Raw genomic sequence first — 11,992 nt, 5'->3', positions numbered from 1 at the left:
GGCTTTAGTGTAGTTGATGAAGCAGATGTTTTTCTGGAATTCTCTTGCTTTTTTCTATGATCCAACGGATGTTGGCAATTTGATTACTGGTTCCTCTGCCTTTTCTAAATCCAACTTGAACATCTAAAAGTTCTTGGTTAATGTACTTTTGAAGCCTGGCTTGGAGAATTTTGAGCATTACTTTATTAGCGTGTGAGATGAGTGCAATTGTGCGGTAGTTTGAGCATTCTTTTGCATTGCCTTTCTTTGGGATTGAAATGAAAACTGACCTTTTCCAGTCCTGTGGCCACTGCTGAGTTTTCCAAGTTTGCTGGCATATTGAGTGCAGCACTTTCACAGCATCATCCTTTAGGATTTGAAATAGCTCAGTTCAAATTCCATCGCCTCCACTAGCCTTGTTCATAATTATGCTTCCTAAGGCCCGTTTGACTTAGCATTCCAGGATGTCTGGCTCTAGGTGAGTGATCACACCATTGTGGTCATCTGGGTCATTAAGATCTTTTTTGTATAGTTCTTCTTGTATTCTTGCCACCTCTTCTTAATATCTTCTGCTTCAGTTACGTCCATATCATTTCTGTCCTTTATTGTGCCCATCTTTGCATGAAATGTTCCCTTGGTATCTCTCATTTTCTTAAAGAGATCTCTAGTCTTTCCCATTCTATTGTTTTCCTCTATTTCTTTGCATTGATCGTTTAGGAAGACTTTCTTATCTCTCCTTGCTATTCTTTAGAACTCTGCATTCAGATGCTTATATCTTTCCATTTCTCCTTTGTCTTTCGCTTCTCTTCTTTTCTCAGCTATTTGTAAGGTCTCCTCAGACAACCATTTTGCCTTTTTGCATTTCTTTTTCTTGGGCATGGTTTTGATCACAGTCTCCTGTACAGTGTTACAAACTGCCATCCACAGTTTTTCAGATCATCTGTCTATCCGATCTAATCCTTTGAATCTATTTCTCACTTCCACTGCATAATTGTAAGGGATTTGACTTACGTCATACCTGAATGGTCTAGTGGTTTTCCTTACTTTCTTCAATTTAGGTCTGAATTTTGCAATAAGGAGTTCATGATCTGAGCCACAGTCAGCTTCTGGTCTTGTTTTTGCTGACTATATAGAGCTTCTGTATCTTCGACTGCAAAGAATAGAATCAGTCTGATTTCGGTATTGACCATCTGGTGATGTTCATGTGTAGAGTCGTCTCTTGTGTTGTTGAAGAGGGTCCTCTTCCAACAACAAGCAGCCTTTGGTTCCAGTCAAAGATGGAGGCTGAGGGGGGGTGGTGGTTCAGAGCAGGTGCCTGTTTCAGGTGTGGGCTGATCTAGGTTGACAGAGGCTTGGTCCCAGGTTTGAGGTATAAGGCAGGGTCTCCCACCTCCCAGAATGGTTCACTTGGAACAAGCCTGACCCCTGAAGATGCCTCGCTTCCTCATCTTCTGTGACCCTACCCCTTCCGTACCCCTGGTCCAGGACCCCTGAAGACTAGCAACCAGGCACCTGGAGAGGTTTGCAGGGTGAGACCCGGCAGCAGATACCAGCCACCTGGGATGTGCTTTTATTTGTGGGTCAGGGAAGGCCTCTCTTCACCCCTCACCCATGTCCACGGCTGGGCTTGAACACCAGTGACCATTCACCTCTGGGTGCGATGAGATGCTGAAGGCAGGAGGAGCTGGTACCCCTTAGGGTGGCCTCGTTTTAGGACTGTGTGCAGCACCAAGCTGGGCAGGAAGGACTCCTAGAGAGAGAAGGAGGGCCATTTTCAGGGGCCTCTGGGCAGGAGATGGGGTTTCCTGGGCCCAGGGAGTTCTACACTGCAGCCCGAGGGGGCAGACACCGCTGTCAGCCCCATTTTACAGATGCAGAAACTGACATAAAAAAGCCCCCACCTATAGCAGGGTAGGAGCTGGAATCTGACCCCAGGCGGTCCATCCTGAAAGCCCACCCCTTTAGGCAAGCACATACAGAGGCTTTACCCAGAGACCAAATCACCCCACTGGGCACCCTCCCACCAGGCAGGGCACTCCAGGCGGCTGGCCGCCGGCAAGTGCTCACCAGCTTTTGGCTCCAGGAACAGGGCGATTTGCCCACCTGCTCCAGGATGGTTTTGAGGTCCCCCCGCTGCCTCTGGGCGGTGGCCCTGGGGATGAAGGGCAGGCTGCTGTTCATGGAAGTGTCCTCAGGGAGGTGGCCTTTCGGCTCCAGGGTGGACCTGAGGGGGACAGGCGCCCATGAGCTGCGTGGACCCTGAGTCCCAGGTCCACACATTGCTGGCAGGACCCTCCAGGGCCCAGACCACCGCTGGACAGGGTGGTTTACAGGGGGAGGAGGCGCGTGAATCCCGTCCCTTTCCACAAAGCCTCACAGGCCAGGGAAGTCCCAGTTGAAGGTGCTGGCCGCGGTCTCCTCCTTGGCTCTCGGGTACAGGGCTTTGGGCAAGCTCTCCAGCCATCTCCCGACACTCCCGAACACCCGATCCGATGCTGTCGACTGGGGGCTGGCTATCCTGTTCTCGAAGATGCCCTGCCGGGCTGAAGGAGAGGAGGCATGGGTGAGATCTCTTCCCTGGGCGGAGCCACCTGTACCCCACCCTCCCCCCTCTTCCCTGTGACAGGCAGAGCCCTGTCTCCATGGCAACCCCAGGCTCCCCAGCACCTTCTGGCTGCCTCCAGAGAAGACTCTGGTTTTAAAACTATCCCACATGACTGTTTCTGCCTTTCTTATCCAAGCTCTGCACTGCCCCCCATCCTCTCCCCACACACCCACTCCTGCTCCAGCCCAAAACAGGCCCCCTTTTCCCGCCATGGGAAGCCCAGTGGCCCCACCAGGGAATCCAAGCAATGATGCTGAGAATCCTACAGGGTTGGAGCCTTTCCTGCCCAACAGCTGCCCCTCTGGCTGGTCAGGAAGCCTGAAATCCCCGCTCTGGTGCCCCGAGGAGATGGCCACAGCTCCTGTGCCCAGCAACTGCCCAGGAAGTGTCTCCCGTGCCAGCCAGCTGCCATTCTCAAGAAACTTTCTCCAGCCTCCTCCCCACCCCACCCGTTGCTGGGATTCCAAGAAGTGGCTGGGGTGGACGCTGACTTCTCAGCTGCTTGTCATCTGCTCTTGGAGTCTTGGCTTCCCCCATCAAACAAAACTGGGCAAAGTTTCAGCTTCCACCTCCAACTTCCTGTGATCCTGAGGGGGCTGGGCCAGGCTCCTCCTGAATTGGCCAAGGTCCTGGATTTTGAGGACTTTACCCCCAGCGAGGGCAGGAGGAGAAGGGGGCAACAGAGGATGAGGTGGTTGGATGGCATCATTGACTCAATGGAAATTAATTTGAACAAGCTCTGGGAGTTGGTGAAGGACAGGGAAGCCTGGTGTGCTGCAGTCCATGGAGTCACAAACAGTTGGACATGACTAAGCAACTGAAAAATAAAAATCCCCAGCAAGGCTTTGGAGCAGCTGTTCTCTGAAAGTGCACACAGTCGATGCTTAATAAATAGATGAGGCTTTTGGATTACTGGATCCTGAGGAGAGAAAGGGCCAGGCAGATGGGGAGAGGGGGCCTTGGGAAGGGTTCATGCTAGAGCAAGGATGTGCATTCTTCCTGCTTGCCTCTTGTGACACCCACTTCAGGAAACAATGGAAACTGCCAGCACCAATATGACCACATCCATCACCCAAGGAACCGAGAGCACAGTTCCCCCGGGAAACCTGGGACTGATGGTCGGTTCCGAGCTTCCTTGCTGGACCAGGCAGTGCCAGCCTCCCACAGAGGTGTGATCCTCTAGAACTTTCTGGACACCTCCCCAGCCAGGCCCCTGAGGTCTGCCTTCATGGGTCAGGGAAAAGCTTCGGGTGTCCCAGTTCCCACCTTCTCCAGCCCCTGGAGGCCAGATGCGGGGTCTGCAGGCTGTGGGTGCGGGTTCCAAGGCGGGCAGAGGATACAGCATGTGGGGACCCTTGGAAGTGAGCAATCCTTCCAGGTGGCCAGGCCTGGGCAGACCCTGTTCTCTGGGCCCAGCTGCTCCCTGGCACCATCTGCCTTGAGCCACCTCTGCTGGACCTCAGACGGTCCTTGAAGGTCACCCTAAGAGCTTCTGGAAAGGCCAGTTCAGGGGCCTCCTCTGCGGGGTCAGTGGCCTCTTGGCCTTTGCAGTACCTGGGCCTAGCCTCTGCTGGCCAGGCTTCAGGCTGGAACTTTCCAGAGTCCCGGGGCTCCCCCTCCTGTCTGCTCACCGGCACAGCTGCGTTCCCAGTAACGGAGCGCTGTGTCCCTCAGCGTCTCATCAGCGAATCGCACTCGGAAAGGGCAACATCGCCTGCGGCGCCCTGAGCCTTCCCCCGAGAAGCTGTGGGTGAGCACAGCCTTGAGCTTCGGGGCCTGTGTAGCCTGGGGCCTGGTGAGAGAGATGAGAGGGGTTCAGCCGCCAGCCTCCACGCCACCCCGGCAACACACATGTCCACCAGAGCTCTCTGGGATCCTGACCTTCAGAGCAGGTCCCTCCTGAACACTTCCTGCCCTGCAAAGCAATGGGTCAAGCACGTAACAGGCATCAGCCCACCAAACCCGCACCACCCTGTGAAACACGATTATTAGTCCCATTTTACCGATAAGGAAACTGAGGCACAGGGGTTTTTTGATTTTTTTTTTTTTTTTGCAACTTGTCCAAGATCGCACAGCTAGTTAGGGGTGGGACTAGGCTATGAATCCTGGTTCCAGACCGGGTACTCTTGTATATCAAGCAATTCAGCAGAGAGAAGAAGGATATGAACTCAGGAGTTGGGCGGTCCCTGGGTTTCAATTCTAACTCTTGGAGCCTCAGTTGCTTTGTCTGTAAAATGGAATCATCGTGCCCACAGTACAGGGCTGGGAAGACGTGAAAAAGACTGCAAAGCACCCCCACACACACACCCCCAGGGTCTGCAGGGCCAAGAGTAAACATCTCTGAGAACTGTTCCTCATAGTCATCAATTTCAACTATGAACCATCCCAGTCCAGTGACACGGGGCAGACCACCAGCAGATCTCCCCTTTAAGTTATGTACTGTGTATTGTGGACAGGATAACAACATCCTTATAACAGTTTGCATGAGTGCGTGCTAAGTCTCTTCAGTCGTGTCAGACTCTTTTGCGACTCTATGAACTATAGTCTGCCAGGCTCCTCTGTCCATGGGATTCTCCAGGCAAGAATACTGGAGTGAGTTGCCATGCCCTCCTCCAGGGGATCTTCCCAACTGGAGGCGGGTTCTTTACCACTAGCGCCACCTGGGAAGCCCTGTAAGAGTCTGAGTGCATGCTAAGTTGCTTCAGTTGTGTCCGACTCTTTGTGACCCTATGAACTGTAGCCTGCCAGGCTCCTCCGTCCATGGGATTCTCCAGGCAAGAATACTAGAGTGGGTTGCTGTGCCCTACTCCAGGGGATCTTCCTGACAGGGATCAAACTCGCATCTTTTTTGTCTAACCTGCATTGATAGGCGGCTTCTTTACACTAACATCCCTCCTAGAAGTGTGCTAAGAGTTTGTAGAGTATCAGATAAAATGTGAGGCGTCTAGTTTGAAGCCTGGCCAGGGGCCTGGGCTCAGTAAAGGGGATCTGTGATTATTACATTTATTGCTACTCATTTCAGCCTCCAGAGCAAGGCTGCAGGATGGTGTGCTCGATCCACTGAGGGCTCTGTTTTCCAGAAATGCCATGTTTGATCTTAAGTACATGCCTATGGATATACCTGTCTCCATTTATCTGACCACATCTTTATGTCCATGTGGACACAGAGAGGACACTTTTCATGAGTCCCTTAAAGAGTCAGGCACCCAGTAGATGACCAAGACAGTACCAGCTACATGCATTGGGACCTAGTTACGCAACAGTGGTGCATATCCATAGGCGGTGTATTCCTGGAGCACTGAGTCAAGAAGGGTTCTAAAGCTCAGTGGGGGAAAAGTGCTGTGCTCAATTAGTAATGTCTGCCATGGGCCCAGGATGTCTAGCGTATGTACTGTCCTTGGTCTTTAAACTCAAGGACGATGCTCTTCACCTTTCATCCAGAGTTAAGCAGGGGGAACTACTTCTGCATTATTTTCTCCCTCCCTTAGAGCTATTGCATCCAGGTCCAGCTAAGTTCTAGTGCCCAGGCCCTTCCTACTTCCACTGCTTATTTTATTTCCCCCAATATTTGACATATGTGCTGTGCTCAGTCACTCAGTCATGGCCGGCTCTCTGTAACCCCATGGGCTGTAGCCCACGAGGCTCCTCTGTCCATGGAATTCTCCAGGCAAGAATACTGGAGTGGGTTGCCATTTCCTTCTCCATTGACTTCCTCCCTGGGTCTTCCCTGGTGGCTCAGAGGTTAAAGCATCTGCCTGCAATGGAGGAGACCCGAGTTCAATCCCTGGGTTGGGAAAATCCCCTGGAGAAGGAAATGGCAACCCACTCCAGTATTCTTGCCTGGAGAATCCCATGGACAGAGGAGCCTGGTGGGCTACAGTCCACGGGGTCGCAAAGAGACACGACTGAGCGACTTCACTTTCTCCACTGACATACAGTAAAAGTGAATCAAAGTCAGAGGAAGAGATGGATGAGTGAATGGCAGGGTGGGTGAAAGAATGGGTTGGTGGGTGGGTGGGTGGATGGACTGACGGATGAATTAGTGAAAAGGTCTTTTTTATTTGGCATACCACTCGGCTTGCAGGACCTTAGTTCCCCAACCAGGGGTAGAATCCAGGCCACAGAAGTGAAAGCATTGAGTCCTAACTGCTGGACTGCCAGGGAATTCCGCAAAAGGTCTTAGCATAAGGTTCGGATCTCAGGAGGATAGGTAGATGTATGGATACATGGGTGGAGGAATGATTATGCAGGTGGGTATGTAGACTGGCTTCATGATTAGATTAGTGATGGACAGTATCCTGGATTTACAAGTGGATGGAAGGATTGGTAGACGATCAATCACTGAATTCATGAATAGGTGGACAGAATTGTGGGAGTTTGTGAATAGCTGGCTGGCTGGAGAGATGGATTAATGAATCAACAGGAGACCTGATTCATGAGTGGATGGATGGATGGAGAGATTCATGAATAGATTGTAAAAGACCTGGTTCACAGATGTATGCAATGGTGGATGGGTGAACAGGAGAATGAATATATGAATGGATTCATCAGGGAATTATGAATGTGTGGGTCAAAGACCTGATTAATGAATGGGTGGGTGGATTCATAGATGTTGATGGATGCTCCTTAAACAGGTGGGGAGAAGAATTGATTCATGGATGGACATATAGATGGATGAACAGGTGGACAGATGGATAAATTCTGGAAAGACAGAGGAAGGAAAGAAATGTTCTTTCTCCCCACCCCCCTACCCCCGTCCTCCCACAACTCACTGATTGGCCTTGACCGTGGTGAACTGCGGGTAATCTCTACTCAAGGGCCCCAGGGCAGGTATCTGATGAAGCAAAATCTTCTTAAGGCTATTCTTGAGGTAGGACGATTGGCCCCTTGAAAACAAATAGGCCACACCTGATATGAGGGTCCTCCACGGTCAGAGCGTTGATGACAACCCTGTCCCCACGAAGAGGTCACTGACGCTTACCCAAGGTCTGGGAGGAAGTGGGAGCTGGAACACCGCGGAGGACTTCTGTTGAACTCTGCTGCAGGATGCCTTTGATGTTGAGATGTTGAGGGTGCTGGGGTGGGGGTGGGGCAGGATGAAGTAGAAAGAGTTATGAGCCTTCGCTTGGGGGGCAGTCTTTATTAGGGTCTTCCTGGTTGCATGGCTTTGGGCCTCAGTTTATTCATCTGTACAATGGCAGGGCCGCCCTCAAGCAGTGGTTGTCAGGATTCTGCCACCCTACTTCACTAATACAAGAATCCTATGCCACGTGGTGTGACCCCCACCCCGACCACCCCCACTCCAACCACCCCCACCACCGGAAACGCCGCAGCCCCGCCTTGCCCCGCCCCCTGGGGAGGCGTAGGGGCCTCACTCGGTGGGAGAAGCCGTTCCGCAGACTCAGCCCTTAACTGTCGCAGGAACTGCCGGAACCGGCCCGGGAGAACTTCTCCTAGGAGGGAGCCCAAGGAATCGGAGGTCTCCTTGGCCGAGCCCCTGCGAGAGTCCTTGCGCTGTCCGAGCTCGCGGCATGCGGGCGCCGATTCGGGGGACTCGCGGGCCAAGAGCAGGGGCGGCAGCAGCAGCGACCTCAGCCCTGTCCGGCTCCTCGCCGGCCGCTGGGCCACGGTGGGCAGGACCGGCAGGCGGGACCGGGAGCGCCTGAAGCCCAGCCCGGGATCGGAGTGCAAGGACTCACACGCGGAGGCCTGCCACCACTCGGCGCCGCTCTCAGAGGCCCTCGAGACCCCGAAGACCCCCGCGCCCGAGGCTGCCCGGAGCTCCGGCCGCAGCAGCCTGGGCAGCAGCGGGTCTCTGCGCCGGCGATCGCCACCGCCGGGGAGCCCCTCGGGCGCCACCTGCTGGGCCCAGAAGCTGGGGCGACGCCGGGGCATGACCGGCCGTGCGCTCAGCTCAGGGCATCCTCACGCCAGCGGGGGGCGGAGGGCGGGTGCTGTGGGAAGTGGACAGTAGGGCGCAGACCAGCCCACCCCCCAGGCCATAGCGCCCAGAGCGCGGCAGTGTGGTTCGGGGGATTCCACCACTGGCCCGCCAGACAGTAAAAGCGGCTTCAGGCTAGAGCGCCCCGATCCTGTTTCCTCACCTGAGGAAACGGTGACGGTGAGAGTACCCACATTCTCAAGTTGCTGTGACGTTAAATGAGCCAGCAGATGTAAATGGCTTAGAATAATGCCAGGCACCTTGTACGTGCTTAACAAAGCCTAACTGCTATGATTATTTTAAAATTATTATTTAGGATTTAGTCTCAGCTCCATTACTTACTGGGGCTTCCCTGGTGGCTCAGACAGTCAAGAATCCCCCTGCAATGGGGGAGACCTCGGTTCCATCCCTCGGTTGGGAAGATCCCCTGGAGAAGGGAATGGCTACCCACTCCAGTATTCTTGCCTGGAGAAGTCCATGGACAGAGGAGCCTGGCGGGCTTTACAGTCCATGGCGTCCGTAAGGAGTTGGACAGGACTGAGTGACTTTCACTGCCATTACTTATTAGCTGTACCCTTGCGCAAGCCAGCTGATTGCTCTCAGTGCCCTTATCTGTAGAATGGGGATAACCCAGGGCCTGCTCCTTTGTGAGGATGAAACCGTGCCATGTGGAAAGCACTTGACACCTGGAGTGTTCAACTTGCTATACTGTGACTAGCTCTCAGGTAGAAACTGGAAAAGCTGGAACCAGCTTAAAGGGGTGGCTTGCCCTGCAGTTGCCCATTCCTGCTGGAGCCTCAGAGTCCCTTGGGTGGGAGCTTCTTGAAAATACAGATGCCCCAGATTCTGATTCACTGGGGTCAGGTCAAGACACTTATTTTTAACAAACTTCCCCTTTGGAGACAGAGCCCCAGACCCACCCCCCTCCCCCCACTGCCCCAGCTTCTGACACTGGGATCTGAGCCTGCTTCCTCCCTGTCACACCCACTCCCCAGACTGCTGTCAGCTCTGAACCGGCTTCCCGTGGTAAAGAATCCCCCTGCCAAGCAGGAGACTCAGGTTCAACCCCTGGATCGGGAAGATCCCCTGGAGGAGAAAACGGCAACCCACTCCGGTATTCTTGCCAGGAGAATCCCATGGACAGAGGAGCCTGGCAGGCTGCAGTCGATGGGGTCGCAAAGAGTCAGACATGACTGAGTGTGCACCCACGCACACGTGCACTGACCAACTGCTAGTGTCACACTCACCCTAGTGGGGCTTTGAGGGGTGGGGCCAGAGATGGCCCCTTGAGTTTAGAGCCCCCTAACAGGTGGGCTGGTCCTTGGGAGAGCCCATCTTCCCGGCCTGGTCCCTCTGCTGGCCCCTCCCTGCTGCCTCCATGCCTTTCCAGAGTGATTGTGACCCGCCTGGCACTCAGGGCCAAGTAGGCGCTGAGGCTGGGTGCGGGGCAGAGGGCGGGGCTGTCATGCTCAGGATGTCAAGGCTGCAGTCACAAAGGGGTGTGGGGCTCCCCGCCAAGGCAACCAGGCCCAAGGCAGGGATGAAGGGCTGGGGGGTTCAGTTACCCGCTCTGGGCCTGGGAGGCTCAGATGGGTCAGGTTTGGGCTGGGGTGGCTCTGGAGTTAGAACTCGGAAGTCTGGGCAGTAAGAATGCGGTGGGCCTGGAAGCTTCGAGAACCAGCTTTGAGCCTGCACTCTGCTTCTGCATGCTGTTTGATGCTGGTTGAGTCTCCTTTCTCAGGGCTCCATGATAGAATGGACAGTTGGGCTCCATCTGTGACTCTCGGTTGGGAGGGGGCAGGGAGGAAGCTTGTATTGTAAAACTTGAGTGAGGAACAAGGGTAGTTTGGGCAGTGATTTCACTGGCCTGATAGGATTTTACAATTTGAAAATGGAAAAAAAGATGACTTTGAATTCACATTACAAGATGTCTGCCTGGAGGAGGCATCCCAGACAATGTGATGGATTTCTTTTTTTTTTTTTGAAATTAGTTAGTTAGTTGGCTGTGTTAGGTCTTGGTTGTGGCATGTGGGCTCTCCATTGCCTCAAGCGAGATCTCTTGTTGAGATGTACGATCTTTTGTTGTGACCTATGGACCCTTCAGCTGGGGCACGCAGACTCACTTTTCTCCTTAGCTTGTGGAATCTTAGTTCCCCCACCAGGGATTGAACCCATGTCGCCTGCACTGCAAGGCAGATTCCTAACCCCTGGACCACCAGGGAAATCCCAATGTAATGTATTTCTGCAAAGACTCCTCAACCAGGGATGGAAGAGCATCCTTCCTTGGGAAGTTAGAATATTGAGTCAGGAGGGTGAAAATTTTTTTCTATTTATTCTAAGGGTATGTGAATTTTTAGAAAATGAATGAGGAACACCAGACTACCTAGATGATTTCTAAGAAACCCTCCAGCCCGTATATGCTGCAGACATTTATTGAATATCTATTATGTGCGAGGCTTGGGAATTCAGTGATGCAAGAGGCTTTGGAAGTCAGTGGCCCAGCCAGACCTGGAAAAGTCTTGGAGTCCAGATGCAGGGAAGGGACTTTGTCTTCCATGGACAAGAAAGAAAAAAAAAAAAAAGGTAGAGGTGGATTTTTAGGCACGCCCTGAAAGATCTAGACTCAGAGCCACACCCACAAAGATTATAGAAACTTCCTGATTGAGGCTGCCCAAGATTTATCCTCCTGCCATAGAGGTGTGGAAAATGAAGCTTGGGAGAGGGGTCCGAGGCCAGGGAATCAAGTCTAAACTGGAGTGCCCTAGGGAGTCATGTATGGATGTGAGAGCTGGACTATAAAGAAAGCTGAAAAATAAAAGCTTAGTGCCGAAGAATTGATGCTTTTGAACTGTGGTGTTGGAGAAGACTCTTGAAAGTCCCTTGGACAACAAGGAGATCCAACAAGCTAATCTTAAAGGAAATCAGTCCTGAATATTCATCGTGGAAAGACTGAAGCTGAAGCTGAAACTCCAATTCTTTGGCCACCTGATGTGAAGAGGTGACTCACTGGAAAAGACCCTGATGCTGGGAAAGATTGAAGGCAGGAGGAGAAGTGGACGACAGAGGATGAGATGGTTGGATGGCATCACTGACTCAATGGACATGAGTCTGAGTAAACTCTGGGAGTTAGTGATGGACAGGGAGGCCCATGGGGTGGCAAAGAGTCAGACATGACTGAGTGACTGAACTGAACTGAAGGGAGGATGCTACATAATATGGACAGATCTGGGGACTCAATAGCAGGTCGGGGACTTCCCTGGTGGTCCAGTGGCTAAAACTGTACTCCCAATGCAGGGGGCCCAGGTTCAATCCCTGGTCAGGGAACTAGATCCCAAATGCAACAACTAAGAGCCCACATGCTGCAACTAAGACCCAGCTCAGCCAAATAAATATTAAAAAAAAAAAAAAAACGGTGGGGCTTTTCAGGGCACCCCACTGCCCCACTATAGCTTTCACTTCATTAGAGC

The 11,992-nt window shown here is 52.8% G+C and overlaps 1 protein-coding gene across 2 annotated transcripts; it reads right to left on the bottom strand.

The window, feature by feature from the left end:
• Positions 1-1,500: 1,500 nt before the first annotated feature.
• Positions 1,501-11,101, bottom strand: C3H9orf50 (chromosome 3 C9orf50 homolog). Of its 2 annotated transcripts, none has more exons than XM_069580040.1 (7): positions 7,960-11,101; positions 7,566-7,659; positions 7,357-7,470; positions 4,216-4,376; positions 2,357-2,522; positions 2,047-2,203; positions 1,501-1,729 (listed from the first exon to the last, which is right to left on the bottom strand). In XM_069580040.1, the coding sequence occupies exons 1-7, from the start codon at positions 8,477-8,479 to the stop codon at positions 1,625-1,627; spliced, it is 1,317 nt and encodes a 438-aa protein (XP_069436141.1). In that variant the 5' UTR covers positions 8,480-11,101; the 3' UTR covers positions 1,501-1,624. The 2 variants fall into 2 exon arrangements, with proteins under 2 accessions (XP_069436141.1, XP_069436142.1); XM_069580041.1 differs by having other exon boundaries at positions 2,083-2,203.
• Between the last annotated feature and the right edge of the window lie 891 nt (positions 11,102-11,992).

Source organism: Ovis canadensis, chromosome 3, assembly GCF_042477335.2.
Source record: "Ovis canadensis isolate MfBH-ARS-UI-01 breed Bighorn chromosome 3, ARS-UI_OviCan_v2, whole genome shotgun sequence".
Taxonomy (NCBI): Eukaryota; Metazoa; Chordata; class Mammalia; order Artiodactyla; family Bovidae; genus Ovis; species Ovis canadensis.
This window is presented reverse-complemented; position numbering and strand designations above follow the sequence as displayed.